The 20,694-nt window shown below is 40.2% G+C and overlaps 1 protein-coding gene across 2 annotated transcripts; it reads right to left on the reverse strand.

Annotated features, from left to right (window-relative positions):
- Nucleotides 1–3,666: 3,666 nt before the first annotated feature.
- Nucleotides 3,667–20,466, reverse strand: tob1a (transducer of ERBB2, 1a). 2 transcript variants are annotated; one of them, XM_008415781.3, is made up of 2 exons: nucleotides 20,398–20,466; nucleotides 3,667–5,774 (listed from the first exon to the last, which is right to left on the reverse strand). In XM_008415781.3, the coding sequence occupies exon 2, from the start codon at nucleotides 5,589–5,591 to the stop codon at nucleotides 4,581–4,583; it is 1,011 nt and encodes a 336-aa protein (XP_008414003.1). In that variant the 5' UTR covers nucleotides 5,592–5,774; nucleotides 20,398–20,466; the 3' UTR covers nucleotides 3,667–4,580. The 2 variants fall into 2 exon arrangements, with proteins under 2 accessions (XP_008414003.1, XP_008414002.1); XM_008415780.3 differs by lacking the exon at nucleotides 20,398–20,466 and adding an exon at nucleotides 6,876–7,146.
- Nucleotides 20,467–20,694: the final 228 nt, after the last annotated feature.

The raw sequence follows: 20,694 nt of genomic DNA on the forward strand, positions 1-20,694 counted from the left end.
TGGTGAGTTGTTGGTTTCCTTCTGCAGATAAGAGCAGCTTCATAAACTGAGGCTGGCACTTTGAGTGGTTGCTATGCATATATGCAAAGTAAAAAAAAAAAAAAAGAAGAAAAAAACAAACCCACTATATATCAGAACGTCTAAATACAGTTTGTGTAGGCAAAAGTGTGAATACAGGGGTACAGTGGGAAAAACATCATCAGCACACATCTAATTTCTAACAGCATGCAACATTTAACTTTATTTTACTGGTTCCCTCTTAGGTTTGACCTGCATCACACACAGAGCTTCTAGTGGATTGTTAAAGGATCTGAAGTTTCCCATGTTTTGTGTGAGCTGTTCTAAACCGGCATGGAGCGAAGACGAGAAAATATGAAGGCAGAGAATTGTGTATATATTAGGTAAAAACAGCCTTTCATCTGAAAGGGTGAAGATAGGATGTGGTGAAGTAACGTTCAGAGACAAGCTCAATACCTTCCGGCTTATCATTGTTTAATCAGCTACAGAATCCTTCCAGAAATAGATTCAGAGTATAGGACCAAGACAAAAAGAAGAAAAAAAAATCATTAAATTATGTTTTGGTGTTTTCTTTTACCCTATCTGCTGGGGGGACGGGGGGGGGGACATTACTATAAGGCCTTGCTGCCTGACTGGGACACAAGTAGATTGGAGCTCCACCTGTGTTTTATGACAGGGAAGGTGGGGGTTGACGGGGAACTGAGCTGTGAGCTTGACATCAAATTAGCATTGATGGCGGAAGTGGCAACGTTTCTCTTGCGGCCACATTGCACCATCCCTTATCTCCACTGTCCCTGCTTCTCATAAAAATCCAATCTCTCTCTGCTGCTTCGCTCCTCCGATCCCATTTAAAACTCTCGTAAAATGTTCCTGTCTGTTTTATTCTTCAAACCGCATTTTTATGTTATTAGCTTCATGCTGTCATTTTTTCCTTCGAGCTAGTTTAATATATGTAATTTCAGCATAAAGAAATTAAGCAATTAGATTTTGATGTGTAATTCATGTCCAACCTTTTAGAAAATTGTATATAATTACAGCAAATGTTCATATTTAAAAGGTCAAATATTTATTTTCCATCAAGAATGAATTTCATAAAGATTTAGTTACTATCTACGGGAAAATATTTAAAATATGGAAGTTTTTGAAATGTGGCATTTTACAACCACAAACTTGAACTTGGATGCATTTAATTGGGAGTTTATTTGACAAGCGAGAACAGAGAAGAGCATAACAGTGAAATGAAGGAAAAAATGGCATATTACCACTCTGTTTCGTATTAGTCACAAATATGCCCCTTATGCAAAATAGGCAAGAGGACAGTAATTGTTCAAAAGAAAAGGGAAAAAAATAAAAAGCTTAAATATTCTCAGCTTTGGACAAAAAAAATGGCTGAAATGGTATCTTAAAACACAATTTCCTAGTGTTAAACATGGTGGAGGCAGCATCATCCTGAGAAGATGCTTTTCTACAGCAGAAACACAGAGGGTGGACAGAGTTGACAAAACAATATACTATATAAAACTTTCAGCAGCATCCAAAGGACAGATACTTCAAGAAAACCGTCTTATTCGTGAGATACTTTCAAAATGATCAGTTATTGTCCAAACACTTCCCGAATAATCTTTGCTTCGTGTTGGCCTATCACATAAACTCTAAAGAGGTTTGAATATTTTCACAAGGCACTAGATATTTCCTACTGGCCAGAAACCATCATGAAGTACTTCAGTTGGTTCTCGTCTGTTTCTAGTTCATTCTCGCTCCCGGAGAATTTGCTGGTGTCAACCTCATATGTCCTGTTAGTTCACACCATGCGTAGCCTGACAGCATGCAGGATGAGGGAGTCGATACGTGTGACTGTGCTTCCCTGCCCCTGTTAGCCCTGCTGGGAGTTCCTCTCCTGAGTAACGGCTTTGCAGCAAAGTGTTGACAAAAAAGAAAGAGAGATGCTTTGCAGGAGGATTCATTTCAGGACGACTTGCGCTGACTTTCGCCCCAGGCCCTCAAACGTGCACAGAAACACACACGGTGCCACAGAGCAAGATAAACAAACACACTCCTACCAGAACGCTGTATCAGTGCCTCAAGATAAACGCACATCCGGGCTGAACTTTACACAGGCCTATCAAGCCCTGAGTGTATCAGAGGACACGCCAGCAGACAAGTGATGATGAGCCAGCTCTGGAGGGACCCTGATGTTTCTAGCAGGGTCAGGGTGATGTCAGCAGGCCCGTGCCAGCACCAAATGCTCCAAAAACCTATTTGTAGCAGCAGACATTTTTAAAATGAGGATGTCCTCATCAGGAACATCTGTTTTTTTTTTTTACTTTAAAGGTCTAATCTTATGTTGAACATTAAACAATTATCAGCAACACTTCTACTTTGACTTTGCTCTTAAGCCAGTCAGTCATGTCTAATGGTATATTAGGCAACAGACATCAGAAGACGTCAGACCTGCGATGTTGTTAAATAACCGGTTGGATAATTGCAACAGAAGTTATTAATAAACGAGGTTGTTCTGGAGTTGCTGCTTTGTGTTTCTGCAAACCTCGGGCTTTATTGTAACTCTCATTCAGAAAACCCACTTTGTTCAAATATATTGTTTGTTTTTGACCCAGTGGGATACATTTGACTGTGGGCAAAGAAGTAAAAAAAAAAAAAAAAAAAAAAAAGAGCAGGTTATCCATTAACAGGTCACATCACCTGAGGACACTGGGTGAAATGTAACCGATTTGTTTGGCTTTCAGCAGCTACTTGATTCAGGTCTGCTCAAGTTTAACATATTTTATCCTGTTTACACTTTATAAAACCGAGTTCCTGACCTGAATAGTAGCCCAGCAGTGACTGCGTTAAGCTATTTTAAAAATAACTAGTCAATTGTTGTTTTCACTAACAATAAGCTCCTTTAAGTCCCAGTTTAGATGATCTTATACCTATAAAGATGCTAAAAGGTTTAGCAGCCTGTTAGCTAACAGGCTTTTTGAGGCCGAGATTCAAGCTAAGCAGTTGGACTTTAAATAATTTAGTTAACTTGCTGTTGGTCAATAGCTAATGTTTAAATTCAGGAGGCTCTCAGGATAAACTTAGCTATTCAGCTGCTTTCGTTAGCCATTAGCCTAAAGGGCTTGCGTTTCGGTTCAGGAACTGCTGAGCAAAGTTATGACCCAACTGTGGTGACACTTTGACCGAGGGCAACACTTGGCCAACACCTTCTCCATCCAGTTGTGAAATATGTTGCAGGGAACTTATTGGGTATGCTTTGCAAGCACAGAAAATGATTTGTTTTGGTGCATGTTAGGCAACATAAATTTCGTTCCCATAAAACCGGTGATAATAAAACCGCAATTTCTGCCTTCGCGGCATTCTTTATGTTTTAGGGTAATTACTTGAAGCAAATTAACGATGAGCTTCAGCGGTTCATATTTGTCTTAATTAAGAAAGAGCAGCTGTGGCAAGAAAAAAACTTGATTCGCCTTCAAGAAAGTCATTTTGCAACGCATGTTTGTAAAAAACCCCTTCACAGCTGCCTCGCGTTGCACAACTGACTGTAAACACCAAACAGAGCGAACACATTTCTTATTTTCAAGCTTTTTTTAATACAAACTTAATAAACTATCAGTCCCTCTTAACATGTAAGACACTGACTCCGAATACTTTGTTATACCGTTTGCTTTATCAAGTATTGCACAATGTAGGTACAAAATTAATATACGATTACATTTTGTCCATAATATAGCAAAAATCTTTAAACTCTTAACAGAAAATACAACTCTTATATTTTTGTCAAAAAAAGCAAATATTCTTAAATCCCACCACTACGGAATAGTCTGTACACAATCTTCAGGATAGTCAATGTTTTTTTTGTTTGTTTTTTTTTTTAAAGATGGATTCATTTTTATAATTTCAATAAAAAAAGGAAACATAAAGTTGCTGCAGCCATCACAGATCACTGGAGTAGTAAAAAGATATAAATGCAATACCGTGTTGTAGAAACAATAGATACTCTGATATTTTACAAACTCTGTACTAAATTAAATTATACAATTAGAAAAAGACCAGGAATTCCCACTTATTGATGCCAATTTCTTGAAAAACTGGCAATGTCCAGTTATATTTAAATACTGAAAGAGGCCATGACTTAAGGTGGTGTTTTTTTTCTGTCTTTTTTTTTTATTATCTTAAAACAGTTACATAAAAAAATATTTTGTGCTTGGTTGGCAAAAGAAATAACAATAATGCATTTTAAAGTTTGGGTAACCAAGCTTAGACAACTTGTACTACAAGCTTCATTAAGAAATAAAAAAAAACAAAAAAGAAACAAGTATAACTCAAGGGTATAAAGTAATTCACCCTCGGGCTCATGCTCTTAGACTTGAAACTCGGATTTTGCAGCTTACAAGTCTTTTTTTTTCTCTTTTATATTTGACATTCTGTTTTTGTTTAAACTTTTCTTTTTTTTCTTTTTTTTTTCTGAAATGTGCATTTGTGTTTGTTTTCCCCCCATCACATTATCTCTGGTCGTTTCCATATGAAGTAGTAGCTTAAGTAGTACCTTTATAAGTGTACTAGTTGGCCATGACTGGCTGGAATTGCTGGTTAGAATACTGCATGTTGCCTAAGCTGAAACTCAAGCCATCCATGAGGGACTTGTCGTTAAGGCCACCGTAGGCCGCAAACACGTCAAAGGCATTGCTGTACTGCAGCGGGCTGTCTGAGGGGAACAGAGCACTCTGGCTGCCTTGACCCTGCAGACTGGGGAACACAAACTCCTTGGCATTGGGAGACAGGGCGGAGGGCTTCTGGTGCTGCTGCTGCTGCTGCACACCAAGTCCCAGCCCGTACAGTGAGTGCATGGAGGTGGAGATGGCTTTCTGTTTCAGGAGACTGTTCACATTCAGGCCCAAGTTGGTGGGAGAGGTACGTGCCACTTTGTTCCCAGCACCGCTGCCGTTGTTGCCGTTGCGTCCACTGCTCTTCATCTTAGTGGAGCCGAACTTAGTAGCTGCGAAGGTGGCTGTTGTGAAGGTTAAAGGCTGTGTGGACCGGGGCATGAAGGTGGGACTGACCGCCGCCGAGTGGCCAAAGGGCGGAGAGGGAGAGCTGGAGCCTGGAGAGGTCCCGTTCAAAGGCTCGCTGATGGGCATAAAGACCTGTGCGTCTGGGTTGAAGCTGTTTTTGATCTCCTTGTCCAAGTCAACCCCTCCATTCCCAGCTACACTTTCATTGCTGTCGTCGACGTACAGCACCTTGACGGGCCCCTTCTCGCCGATCTGGTAGGACACCTCGTAGGGGTCAATCCACACACTGAGGTCCTGGGGCAGATTGTTGCGGACGTCTTCGATTTCCAGCCCGCTCTCTTTCGCTGCCTTCTCGACCACGGGGTCCACCTTTTCGCCCACGTGGATGCATCTGAATCCTGAGCCCTTGTATGGCTTGTCCGGGTACCAGTGTCCCTCATACTTCTGCTTCAGCTGCCGCTCCAGCTCCTCACCAAAGATGTTGACCCGTCTCCTCGGCAGCTTGTTGTACAGGTACGAGATGATGAAGTTGAGAGCTACTTGGATTTCAAGCTGCATAGCGAACTGCTGAAGTGTGCCAGGTGCGTGGAGATTAGCTGGCTGTGACCTTGAACGCGTCCACCGGCTCGGCTTCGTTTATCCGTGTTCGGCAACACAGACGTGCTCCAGGTAGGGGAGGCAAAAATTAAAAGTGCTGGTTTTGTAAGAGTGGTGTCCTTCCACAGGGCGTGATCGATTTTCCTGAAGCAATGACAAGGCAAAGAGAAAAAGAAGGAAAGAATCATGAATAAATGTAATCATATTCAGATAGAATAAGTTAAAAATTAACTTAATTGGTTTGGATGGTTTATTATAAGTTAATGCATTGTTTTCAATGCAGTAAGCTCAGACAAATGCAACAAAAATGTCCTGCAAATAAAGAGGAAAAAAAAAAGTGCAACTTTAAAATAAGCCTGGATAGTATGATTCATGTAGATCCTGCACCTACATCCACATAGATGTCAAAAAAAGTAGGCACTGGGCATATTAACCTTGCACTAGAACAGGGAATCCTCTTACATAACACAGTACTGGACTGCCTCCATAAGGCAGGAGAACAGGAAAAGTACTGCGGGGGATTCTGCGTTTAATTAACACCGAATTTAACCGATTAAATGCGCTGGCAATAACTGATAATGGTGGATAAGTTAGTGAGGATATGGTCGGGGATTGCATTTCAAAGCTTTAAACGACCCTGTCACGGGGTTCGTTTCTGTCCGATTAGTCCCACTGATAAACTGTGTCGACAGGACTTAACAAAACCGCGTTTACACCCATGTTTGGCAATTTTTGCAGAGAGAAGAGGAAATCCTTTGCCGATTAAACGGCTATTTGGTAAATATTCAGTGAGACACGAGGGTGTTAAAATAATCGACTTGCACTGTGACGTGCAAGAGGCGAGAACTTGTTGAGAATGATCAAATACTTAAAGAATCATGCTGTCGTGCCTCTTGTGAGAAAGAAATGTACACTCAAACAAGTAATCGTATTATACTCGTCTAATTGATGCGTCTTATTAGATCATATTCAGTGTTATGAAGTTCAACGGCTATTCACAAAAAAATATCACAAAATAGTCGAGTAACAACAGCAAAGCGAGGCGCGTATGTCGTCCGCTATTTGCATGGATATACTGTAGTTTATTCCACTGAGATAAAATAAGGCATTCTGAACATTTTTATCTCACCCCTCCCAATAAATTTGTCGACCGACTGCCAGCTTACAAAGTACGACCAGGTCTATAATACATGCAAAAATAGAAACCTATACGATAACATAAGCATATGTGAAAAGAATACTTACTTCTTTGTAAAATATAAAAATGCTCAGTAGTTCTGAAGTACCGTTGGTTAGTGCAAATAGAAAACAAAAGTACAAATACTTTCTTCACATAGAATATATTAGCGTTACAAAAAAGTATTCCAGTACGTGGTAATTTTTCTTTTGGAGAATTGGTTTCAGTTTTTAAGGTTATTTTGCTTTTTTTAAACTCCTTTCTTCTTTCAGCAGGCTTTGCAGAGTAGCTCCCTCCTACTCGGGAGTTTCGCAACTTCGTCCCCTTCAGTCTCTGCGTTTCCTGTATTTATAGACTTCCTCCGCCGCGGACACGAGACAAGGCGGTGATGCGGTTTCAGAGGTCAAAACAATATCCAAGGAGGTGATTGGTCGTAGAGACAAGTCCCGCCCCGCGAGCATTGACGAGATCGTGCTCTCATTGGCTGAAGGGTGTTGTCAGTCTGAGGCATATGATTCTGAGAAATGGGAGGAACGCCTGTGATGAGGGTTTGCGTCAGAGATAACCTAGGACTGTGCTGACAGCAAAAGGCAAGGGTAATTTATGATAAGAGAGAAAAAGTGCTATTTAAAATAACATCTTGTTAGTGTTTGAAACACATATTTTAGTAAAACAAATACTTGTACAGCTGAACATGTTTGCGTTGTTTCTAGGAACATATGGGCAGGTCTATCCTTCATTAGATTTATTAGTGAGAGTATGCTCCCAATATCCGTTCAATTCACACCCCAAAACCTTGCAATACGTCATTTGTTTGCTTCTGCTAGCAAAACTCACCTCTTCAAAATCTATTTTCTACATACTACATTGCTGCAACTTGCCTCGACGAACAGCAGGAGCTATAATAGATATAGGCTACGTGCGTTGCCTGAGAGGAGATTCCCTACAGCGGAACAATACAGCAGTGTGGGTGGTGCTGAGTACAAGCTTGAAAACACAAGCGCTGATTGGTCCAAAACGGGGCAGGAGCCCCACAGTGAATGGTGTGCCCGTATCCAAGGTGCTGATGTAGGCTGCGCACGTCATCGCTCCGCTGAACTGCAGCCTGTTGCCCAGTTTTTAAAGAGCACTAGGTGTTTGTTAATGACAAATGAAGCGACTGAGAGGCTGTCAGCTGCGGTGACGACTTCAATTATAGTTATACGAGTGAAGACAGACCAAAGAATAAAGATGTGTTTAGTGACCAATGGAGGAAAGTCACATTTAAAGGTATAGGTTATTTGTTTTTAGTGAGGTTCGGTTTATGGTTAGCTTACTCTTATAGTGATTTCATTTAGTTTAAATCTGTATTAGTTAGTCTCAGAAGAGGGCTAAGAAGTCCATGAGAGCCTGAAAGCAAACTGGACACCTTCTGTTATAAAACAAAAAACTGTTTTAAAGATTTCATAGCAGTTTACACAAATGAACACTGAAAGAGTTGTCATCTTTGCATCAAGATGTTATTTATAAATAGCTCATTGATTATGTACCTGGAAAATGAAGGTAGTTTGATGATGATATTCCGGTGTGAAAGAAGTACTAAGACCGGAACATAAAAGACCAGAATACAAAAGTGAAGCAGTGTAATCCTTAATAGCAATTTCTTAAAACTATAAAATGTTACCTTTTCACTACTTTACTTTTATATGCAACAGTTATTCAGAGCAGAGACACTTTTTATCTTCTATTCTCAGCTGTTCTCACACAGGGGAGAGAATATTTGTGGTACACAGCCAACAACCTGTATTATCTGTGTAAATAGATAATACACAGGTTCTTTGTACATAATGTTGAAATGTAAACATAAGAATGGCTTAAAGATTCACCAAGTGGTGTTTGCATAAACAGGTCTGGTGTTTTTCAGATGTTACGTGTTGTAAGATAGCAGCAGAGTAAGATTAAAGGAAGTCTACTGGCCTTGTCTTTTGTCAGACTAGCTTTTTCGTGGACAGAATGATGTTCTACTGAAAAGTTGTGAACATTTATGATCTTACCATTGGACAGGAATAACATTCCAACTCCATGCAGAGACGCTCGAGGGCTGGATTTAAACCCAGGATCTCCTTGCTGCTAGGCAACAGGGCTAGTAAAGTAAGCCAATCTAAAAAATAAATGTGAATATTATTCACTTAAATGTATTTCAGCTTTTAATCACGCTTTACGTTTCTATTCGATGGTTAATCTGACTGGATATGATTAGCAGGTTACATTCTCAATTAATACTCATTGGTGGCACACAGCCTCATACTTCCACTTCCCATTGTACATAAACATAGTTTTTTCTGTGAATAATGGTCTGAATATGTTGTGGCATTTAAAGGTTGTTAAAATAGCATTAGTATAAACTGCGTTGACATTTTTTAGGACTGGAATTGTTTAAAGATGGTAGAAGTACACTTTGGTCTTGGCATTGGACTACCTTTTAGCATCAACATCTTGGACCAACTTATATTGATTTATTTTGCATGAAGATGCCAAGAGAATTATCTTCTGCAAATGCAAATTTACTACAACACCTTTATATTATAGGACCTCACTTCAAAAATTCAGAACTCTCCCTTTAATAACCTATTTTCTCTAAAACTATTGCTAGCCTAAGTTTTGCTTACACAACAGTCGTGATTATATTGCAAACAGAAGCTGGTTTGTACAGGCGGAGTGGACTTTCAGACATTCTTCAAGCACTTAAGTTTGCCAAGCAGTCATGCGCTTTGTTGTGAGCACACAAATGTAAATGCACCCAAATAGGCTCCCTATGGAAAGCTCCCAGCAGAATCAAACACAGAGCATAGACGGGAAGTCTGTAGATAGAAATGAGGGGAGAAAATTGAACAGTGCCCCGTGTATTCAGATCTACAATGCAGTATATACATCACAGTGGCGGAGTGACTCGAATGCAAAACGCGACTTTGTTTTAATACAGTTCTGCAAAGCCTATTGGGTTGTTGTGTTGCAGCGTTTTCTGTGAAATCTAAGTCGGTTGTTATTTAGGGTCAGTAGCATAAAGGCCTTCTGTGCACGGAGGTTTTTACATTCTGCTGCATTGAATTTGCTCTTTAAGTAGAGAACACATCATGTGTTTATTAGGTATGGTCTTCATAAGGGACAACAAACAGCCACAATCTGACACAGTGAAGTCACGAGGCATTACAAAGCATGCTAAGATAGCCGTATTGTCTTACGGTGTACTCCTCTCGTCATTAGATGTAACAGGGATCTGTACCACGTCTACTGAAGCTTCAGAGGTATGCAACTCAGGTTGGATAGATAATGTAACTACAGGACAACTATTAGTCTGGCAATCCACAAGTCTGGCCTTAGTAGAAGACTAAGAGAAAAGCTATTGCTTAAATGAAGTCTTAAAGCCTTTTTTTGCTGTTTGCTGTTTGCTGTTTGCCGTAGGCGATCAGGGAACATGGCAAAAAGGGAAGTAAGTGCTCTGATCAGAGAGACCAAAATGTAACTCTTTGACCAACATGCAAAACAACGTGCATTGTGGGAAACCACCACTGCACACCATTCTGAACACACTCCATCATTTATGGCAGCAGCATCCTGACACTATTCATCAGCAGGAACAGGGCTACTGGCTGGAGTTTGGTGTTGATGGAAACATGGATGACACTGGACTCAGTTCAGTCATGGATCAGAATATGTTAGAGGGGGCAAAAGACTTGAGACTGGACCACGAGTTCATCCTCCAAAATGACAATTGCCCTAAACATACAGCCATAGCTCCAGTGCAGTGGGTCATATTGAAGCATGTTTGTGTGTTATAAAGGTCCATTCAAAGTGCAGACTGAAATTCAGCTGAGAACCTGTGGCGAGTTGAATTGAAAATAGTTGTTCACAAGAATTGAAACGCATGTGTCCTTCCATTTCACAATCATGTTTAACTTTGTGTTGGTCCATCACATGAAATCCCAAAGAAATCCAACGAGCTCTGTAGTTACAATGTGACAAAAATTGAACAGATTAATGCTGTGCCCTTTTTTTATGCAAGCCACTGTGAAAGCAACCCTTAGCTTAAATAAGCTGATCTATGTAATAAATCTGTGGCTGGTTATGTTAAGTAACTGACAAAAAATAGGTCCTAATCAAGCTCTTTCATAAAGGAATAATACCCAAATATTTCCTCACAATGTCTCTGTTAAATGAAGGACATCTTTAAACAAACAACATTGTTGCACAAGAGGCACTTAATACAAGATCTTAACCTAGATCCACGTATTAAACTTGATCTCTTTCTGTCTGCAAATGATAAGCATATGCTGTTATATTTACTGCAGTATCGTGATATAAACGCAACCAGATGTGCGCGCGTTATGTTACACGTTCAGAATGAGAACAATTAGTTCTTCAGATGAAAAGCACATTCGGCGGCAGCACATATGAGCTCAAACATCTTTTTGATCCAAGTGAACTAATTATTATTCATTATTTGTGTTTATGTGTCTTACATGAGCAATCGACACAAAAAAAACTAAAGATTTCTCACAAGCTGCATCACTTCCATGTCTGCTTCCACCTCCTCCTTTTCTGCTTTTTTTTTTCTTTTTCAGTCTGCTCGCCCTCCCTCTTTCTATCTCGGATGGAAAACCTTTGACGTCACTGCTTGTTATTACTTAACACAACTCTGCAGAGTGCCTTGGGCTCCTTGTAATAGGCAGACGTTTTGCTTCGCCTTTGAAGAGCAAATCGGGTGGTGGGCGAGACGGAGAGAATCAGAGAGGGAGTCGGTGGGGGAAAACTGAGTCTAAGATTTGGGATTTTAAGGGTTTTTATTTTTCTTGTGTACCAGTGCATAAAGCAAGCTAAAGATCTATCAAGAATCCAATAATTAAAGAAAGAAAAAACAAAACAACAACAACAAGAGGAGATGTTATACATTTTTTTTGTAGAACTAAGCTAAAGGCAAACTGACTGAATAAAAAGAATCATTGTCGGGGTAGTGAAATAAACATTAACTGGAAGAGAAATCTGGTAAAGTGCCGCCAGACAATTCCACATGCACAGCAACACAAGCTCTTTTCACACAGAGGCTGCTCCACAATGCCAGTCCCCATTCATTATGTTGGCGTGGCTCACCTTTGCCACACGCCGACCAAACAAAAGTGGCAGAAGCATGCATCAGTGTGGCCTTTCAAATATCGTGCCGACATGGCGGAAAGAGACAAACACGGGCAGGAAAAATCGCAAAACAATCCAGTTTGAAAGAGGCTGAATCTTTTGAGTCGGTTAGTGTCTCTTAGTGTAAACCTCAGTAGGCAAATCCCCTCTTAAGCTTGACTGGGAGAAGATCCAATCATGTCTGCTAGGACTCAGTCTGCAGACTGAACATATAAAATGACACATGTCTAATTTTATATGTAAAATCATACTTCTTACATTAGTTGCTTTCACACTTATTGCCATCCATATTCTTTATACTCATGTAAGCCTCTTTTGACAGTAGGACAGCCCGTAGTCTTCTGTAATATTTGACAAGATCAGTGCATACAGAAAGAGTTATTAGTCTTTTCCTTTTTGAACAATTTCTGTACCGTTTCTATGATGGCCACAAGTTACTAGTTACCTGGTAGAGGCCAACATATTTTTTATTGAATATATCTAGATATTTCAAGCATTTGATCATGCAAGGCATTCTACAAAAGTACCCAGGGCTCTTGAAAGGGCTCCAACATCTCATCTCCTCTGCCATGAATCGCTTTCCCACATATCCATTCTTTGAGTAATGTCATACAAAGCAGCAGTGTTTGCGGCTGAAATTCTCAATCTTAGGACCGTCTTAGCATTAACCACAACGCAAATCTCCAGTTGAAAACCCCGAGTGTTGCAAAGCCAATTTTAAAGATTCTTTCCTGGAAAACAACTGATGAACATGTACGATCTCTCATCTTTGAAACGACAGAAAAGACTAGAACCTGTCTAACATTTTTTCAGATTTATTCTACAGACGACATTAAGACTAATGTTCAACACCCTGTTTCTTCATCAGAAGACTCTGATTTACATGTCTTTAGCAGGTTAACTCATAGGTGTGGAAGGTATTGTTAGGATGTTATTGTTTTTTTTTTTTTGTTGTTTTTCATTTCCTTTAAGCTTTTGAACAGCTGCCACGTCCTATCAAACATCAGGCACCAGTGATCTGCCGCAAGTCACGCACGACGCATGAACATGGAGGATTTACAAGGCTCAGCGTATGTAAATACAGAGGTTATGTTATCAGTTGTCACGGCAGCAGCGTAAATACTTCTTCTTCCCTGCACGGTCGCCTTCACAACCCATCGAGGCTGTTACATAATTCATCCCATCACAGGCTGCTGGTGCAACATCAATAGATCTATTTGCCATCTGCAGACAGAGAGGAAAGCAACACACAAAGACATACAAGCATCTCAATATGACCGTCTTATGCATACAGTATGAAGAGCGGCTCATTTTGATTCTACCGGCTGCTTTTGAAACATGAAACAAAGGAAGCCTGTTTCATGATATGTGTTTTCATTATGTTTGAAAGATGAATGCAAAAGCTATTTTGTCTTCTGTGGTACATGTCTTTATTTATTAAAAGCATCATTTCTGATGCTCACCTTTTTATTATGGGTATAATATCTTCATTGGCCTCATTTCAGGTATTTTATGATAGCACCTTGCATTCTTTCCCACCATATTCTGTTGGTGTCATCCTGACCTTTGAGTAAAAACAGCGAAGCAGACGCTTTGACGCTGCTGCAGAGTCTGGAATATTACTCCAACTTGTCTTAGTTAATTCTAAAGAAGCGACTTTAACCTGCTTCAGGTCTAAGTTGTAGCTTCACATACTGTGACCACATGGGTTAAAATTCACAAATAGGGAGAGGGAGTTGAAAGAAGAAGTGTGTACGTGTTTGTGCTGGCAGACATACACAGAAACTGTCTGAAATGATGGAGCAAAATATAAGGTGGCAAGATAAGAGAAAGGTTGCGGGGATGTGACCAGACACATCACTTGGTCTGGCGCTATGCTAATTACCTTGCTGTGTTTTTCATATATATATATATATATATATATATATATACACACACACACTTGCTTTTAGGCAAGTTCACAATCTGACATAGAAGGAAAGATCCACTAAGGGATTTGATACATCTTATACACTAGTCTTTTACAGCAGTGGATGCATTTCAGTGTGAGATGTGTTATGGTGACATATTGGTACCTTATGACAGATGGAAAAATATGTCCCTAATACACTCAATTAAACAGACTCACCCTGTAGCGTCTGGTCAGCAGAGGATGCTCAAAGGACCGATGTCCAGCGGTGACTTTCAAACATATTCTGTTTAGGAGCATCGATACGCAGCCTCCTTGGACTTAAAGATATTCATCTCTGTTTAACTGGAGAATGGATCATATATTTTTATTTGTCACAGGTGTCTGCTGCCTTGCAGCAAGAAGGGCCTGGTAAATGTAGCAGCAGTTTTCAAGTTCTTAGTACATTTTCACTGCTCTGCTCCTGAAGCTAGAGTCTGTCGTTTTCATGCCCAGCAATATCTTGTCAATTTTGTCTTTCCTGTGAGTGAGCAGAACGTTCAGTCGCTTTCCACAGGCTTACCGACACGTATTTCACAGCATCAGGTAAGGGTGGGGCCTGACTGCCTTATTGTATGGTTCAAATAGCCCACATTAAACCAGAGTAATTGAAAGTAGATAGTCTGGAAGTCACCAGATTCAGTGATGAAGATGTTTTGGGTGAAACAGCTCCTACTGGTGTACTGGTAGGAGCTTGTTACGTTATTCAGTGCTTCAAGTAGCCGTACAAACTACATACACTCACATACTTTCTATTATATTTAATCTAAAAGAGCATAGTAATGGTATGAATATTTTTTTTAAACATCTTTAGACCAGTGGTCGTGTTTGGTGTGCAGGACAGCGTCACTGAGATTTGCGATTTATTATTTATGAAGGGGCAACTCACAGAGGAGCACATCATCGCATGTTCATGGCAAAACTTTTTTTTTTGTAAAAGAGGCTACTTTTTCAGTCCTTCTTTCTTAGATGGATGTCACAGTCCTTCTGTGGCCCCTGGTAGTCCCTGGCCACCTCTAAAGGCCGCTTGAGGAATTTGCTGCTTGTGCATCAAAGTGAGCACTTTCACACCAACGTTCAGAGCTGTTTGCTTGCGATTGGATTACTCAAGACACATTTTAGTGCCTACTGGGGTGTTAGGAAAACACGTTTTGAAGTGGAAAAAAAGTGTAGAGGTGTCAGAGTGGGAAAAGGAGACAGGGAAATATGGAAGCATGAGGGGCTAACTGTGAGCTGTGAGGATATGGAGGATGAGAAAGCAGCTATATCCTTGGGGCGCAGGGACATGCACAGTGAGAGGGAAAAGAAATGAAGGACAAGGCCATAGACGCAGAGGAAGGATAGGAGAACATCAATAAGATGATGAAAAATTGATGTGCAATGCTGGAAAGCAAAACCTGTTACATTTTAAAATAAGCCAAGCCATCAAAATTTAAACCACCTACAGATAAAGAGGCTTTTTTTTAGGGTTGACCACGGAGAGTCTGATGCATTTGTCATAGCTCTGATTAGGACTGACCCTGGAAGGTACAGGGAGCAATTAGGATTCACAGAGAGAAATTAGAAGTAAACAGCAGGGGCTTGTCTGCTGTGACGTGAGCCTGATGTATGAGAGGAGGGATAAAGCCGGACAACGGAGAATGAGGATGCATGAAAAAAAAAAAAGAGAGGAGGATGTGAAATAATCCCACTGCTGTGTTGAACAAAGGGAGAGAGATAGAAAGAGGCTCCTCTGTGTTCATGGTTATGGAAAAGTACTTACTTGAAACTGTGTACTCAGTTCCCCATGCAAAGATACACACTGATTTATGCATCTCTCAGCAGGCTCTGCCTAGCACCCACTGAATGCATAATTACACCCATCTTCACAGTGTGTGTGTGTGTGTGTGAATTTATTCAGTGTGTATGTTGAAATTGATGTGGATAAAGTGGCCATGCACCGGTGGAAATCTCAATCTCACATTTAAATGAGATTCGACTATGACGGGCCCATAAACCAACCAAATTATCCTGAAAATATCCAGCTACTCTGTGAGAATATCTAACATGTTACCACGCAGCATGTCAAAGAAAGCTAATCCATTTTTATAGGTTGTTTTACACAAATACCTCGACTTAATAAAAAGGATTATCCACGAGGAAGCAGATTAGAATCTGACTTGTGAGGTCGTCTGATACTCAGAGTTCACCAATCTACAGCATCGTTTCAATTATTGGTTTAAAAACATTAAAATAAGGGAATATTTTCATTTAAATTAATCATAAACGTTCTTTTTTGTTTGTTTTTTGTTTGGTTTTTTTTATAAGAAAAATGCGAACTGTAATTTGAGAACATTTATTTAGTGGATCAAAAGTCCAAGAAATAATTATCTTCAACAAAATCACTGTTGCAATATTTATTAGCAACCCCAACAATTCCTATAACAATAGTAACCAAAGCACCCTTCAACCTTTTAATTAACCCTTTTCAGCTCATTTAAAGTTTCTAGAAAGTCCACTCGTTAACACTCTTTGGAAACTTTCTTTGCTTCCGAAGAGTGTAAATATAAGGTAGCGATGGTGCAATTTGTTTTAGCCTCTCTTCAAAATGGGACTGGTAAGAGAACATCCCATAACTCAGCAAACGACCACTTACTTAAATTATCTTCAGCTGGAGCAACAATTACTAAGCTTCAATTACCTGGAGCCGTGACAAACAAGGCTGGACGAAGAACCACGTTTATCCTGCCAGCAACCGCAGTACGGAGGATGACGGAGAGACAAAACAAAAAGTGGCATCCTGGTGTCAACAGGACTCCAAACTAAGTATTAAACTAAATTTACAAGCCAATCATTTGCTCAGATGTAATGACAAGCAAAATCTTTCACTATTCTACATCAACACACATGCTACTGGATCTCTTTTGCTTTCGTCAAATGAGACTAAAAATGTAGTTTTTCCGACTATAAACCCTTCAGACTGTGGCGCAAACAAAGCATAAAAGCAGCCCAGCTGCACCATTAGCTATGCTGGAGGATATGTGATGTTGTGAGCCTGTTCATCTTCCAAAGGGTTTATGAGACTTGTAGAGAAAATAGTATAACTGACTTTTTCTAATACCAGTTTTAAAATAAGGAATTTGGATGCTTATGCAAAAGAAAAAAAAATCTACAGAAAGAGGTCTATGTTTGGGTCTTTTAAATTTGTCAAATCAAGACAGAAATAGCTCAGCTGACACAAAATCAACATTTTTATCACAATTCCTGATAATTCCTGTAGCTGTTATTCTGGCAGACAAAAAATCTAATAAACAAGCCATTTCCATGAAGATGTATAATAAGTTAAGTTGCTGTTAAAAGCTAACCATGTAAATTTGAAGGTGTATATAATTGAGCAAGTAGAAATTATGTTCAAAAAGCTATTTTATTCCCCTTTTTAATAACCGTGTGATCCTTCTGCATTTGTTGTTTCAAATGCTTTGTAGTTCACCTCCAGTAAGAGCCTGTCTGCTCCTATTTTCTCTCTGCTTGGTCAAAAGGGACTTCAAGCAGTTGCTAATTTTCTGTCCGAGGCTTGCAGAGTCTTGCCTAGGGGAGATATTATTCAGAAGTAATCTTTGATAATGTGGATTACAAAATAAAAAAAAAGAAACAAAGACAGAAGGATGCATGGATTACAACTTTCAGCTTTTGTCTTCTTTGTGAGGGGAATTACAAAGAAGACAAAATCTTTTCATGTAGAATGAAGAGATCTAATCCATGGAGGGGTTCGGAGGGACAGATAACAAAATGGAAGCAGTGTAATCCTGCTGATAGCCTGTATTCATACGAACACGCGGTCCTTTCTCACATAATCTCAGGTCAAACAATAACCTGAGGCAAAGCTGCTTGGCGTTGGGTTTGTACGTTCACGTTAATGTAATTTGTGTTTGTTTACATTTCGGACAAAATTGCATTAAGCTAAATTAACGTTTGTTGCCATGTTTTCCATTATGATTAAATAGAATCCATATGTGGATACGCTTGTTTCTGTTCACCGTGAAAGTAAATACAACTCTCTCCTTTTTCTGAGGTATTCAGAGAGATTTTTATATGATAGACGTCTTTGCAAGAAATGACTCTTTATGAAACCGTAGAGAGAGTCACATGTACTTGGCCCACATCTGAACATGAAGTTCTGTCTGAACTGTGTGTAAAACACAGTTTTGCACACAATTCGATAAGCCACTTCTGATTTGGCTAGTGGTTAAACCTGCCAGTGAGAGCAGACACAGTGTTGAGGAGTGATTGAAGCATATTTAAAATGAGTACAGGACATTAACCTTTCCTTTATTTAGCTTTTGCCCGGTGCAGTCATTGAGGTGAACGAATATCAAATGGCAAACTGACGAGCAGAGAATGCAAATCAGGATGCAGGAAAATGAACCCGATCATGGGTGCAGTCCTCTTGTGACTGGTTATATGTGGATGCTTTGCATGAGGGCACATGGATAGGAAATCGCATGCGTTTCTAGTTGTTGTCATTGCTTTATGTATGGTTTCGAAAATATTGAAACAAACTTCTTAGGTGAAAGCTAAATGAGGTGCTCTCGAATGTAATTGTCCTATTTCTTTTTCCCCATATGTCTTTTACTGGCATTTTAGGCATAATATAAAAATGCTTGTTGCTTACATAAGTTAGGGAAACTTTGATGTGTGAAAGCAATATCTAGAGATGTCATCCCAACATGACTGGCTTTATTAAATCAAGGTTTACTCTGCAGCCCTGGGCAGACAACACCAGGCAACCCCTCAGAGTGGCCATGTGGCCGACGCAGAGGCAGGTCAGCAGGGAAGCAAAGGAGCACCAGGTCACAAACACAAGGAGAGACACGGGGCACTCAATCCCCTATCCGAGCACATCACCGTGACCTCCCCAGAACCCTGACACCCAGGCGGCCAGACGAATCTAACACCGAGGGGAAGGAATCCCCGTACCTGCAGAGAACCCCCAATCTGCCAGGCAAGCATGAGCTGTCCACACCAGCTGGAACTCAGAAGGACCAGCATACGAAGGGCCGTCCTGCTCAGTCGGACAGCTGTAGGGAAGACGAGGGAGCGGCATTCCCACCAGACCCGAGAGCTCAGTCTCTATAGCCCAGAACATCACAGAGAAAACATCGGATCGGATCAGGTACCGCTGCTTTTGGCATTGTGAGAAGGTGAGGAAAGCATGAGGTGCACTAAAATTTCCAAGTGGGAACTTTGGACCTGCTGAAACACAGCAGACCAAACCGAGTGCAGAATGTGATTCCCACACCATCACAAACTTTAAAGGCGTCACATTAAGCAGTCTGTTCCTCCTCCTCAACCTGCGTTTAGACTCTGGGACCCTAATTTCCAAATGAAATGCAAAATGTACCATAATCAGAAAAGAGGATTTTCTTTTTTATCACTGAGAAGATACTTCTGATATTGTCTGTGGTTTAGGTGTGGGTTAAACACAAGGAATGCAATATAAGTCGTTTTGAGTCCTGAACATGTCAACACTCTCGATTGGGCATTGATTAAAATTTGTCTCTAGGCTTTTATTATCCTTCCACTGAACCTTCCATAATATGTTTGGATCCAGAAGTTTGTGAACAGCAGTAGATGTAGCAAATACATTTAATTGTTTAACCTTGTACAGCATGTCAGTGACTGTTCAATGGATTACTGTGTCAAGGCAGCCTTACTCCTCTAATACAGTGAAGGTCACAACAAGTAACTTCCATGTTAAAATCTTCTGTAATTAGTCTCATGTAATATAATATCCGATGAACCAAAATTAGCTTGTTCCACCAGCTGTAAGTCATAATCATAAAAATGACAAGAAATCAATACTTTATTGATCTGTAGTTTTAGCCTCTGAATTGAGGCTGAAAGACGGAGAAACTTTATGCTTTTATAAAATCTGGTCCATCTGTACAAAAGCTGGCAAATCCAGCTGGCTTTCTGTCCTACAAATGAAACTGGGTTTGATCTGAGCTCCAGCTTCTGAGGTAAATGGCTCACAGCACTTAAAGCCTGCTAACATTACACACATTGAGGTAATTAGGCATCAGACACTAATACATCTTTAATTTTATAAATACAATTATGTGCCTCATAACTCAAATTCTGGTGGAACAACCCCGTTTTATTTTCTGTTGACTCCATGTAGCTGATAGGAAATTGCCAAACCGGCATATGAAATTTCAACACTGCGTTGCAAACTCTAAAATCTTGCAGAAGAAGCTGCTTCAGGGAACCAACCAACCAGCTGCTGCACTCTCGAACTGCCTCAGTCAACAGAAGTTAAGTTTGACTTTTTCCAGTTTGACCTTTGGCGAAAGAAACATGTCTTTGGTAGAAGATTCCCACCAGAGGGGCCAAACATGCAACATCGGTGTTGCGTCACCTGTCGCGACCTTTAACGTAACATGCACATATGTTACTATACACACATTAAAATGAAGGGGGAAAAAAAAGCTTACATGTATCTTGTTTGTGACTGTGGTCCCAGAGATGATGTCTTTGGACAGCTGTTTACCCCAGTGAGAGAAAACCGGGAACACTCTTTGAACATGTGACTGAGGTCTTGGCCTCCGAGCAATGCAAGGGGGGTCAAATTAGATGCCGCTGCTGCTGCAGCAGCAAAACAGTTTAACATATGGTCGCTGTTTAGTTTTTGCTGAAATGGCGTATCTTGAGCTGGTAAGAGGCTCCTTAGACAGAAAATGCAAATACAAATAAACCTCCATGTCATATTTTGCACAAAAGCAGATGATGTC

The sequence above is a fragment of the Poecilia reticulata genome, chromosome 8, assembly GCF_904066995.2.
Source record: "Poecilia reticulata chromosome 8, P_reticulata-male-v2, whole genome shotgun sequence".
Classification (NCBI taxonomy): Eukaryota; Metazoa; Chordata; class Actinopteri; order Cyprinodontiformes; family Poeciliidae; genus Poecilia; species Poecilia reticulata.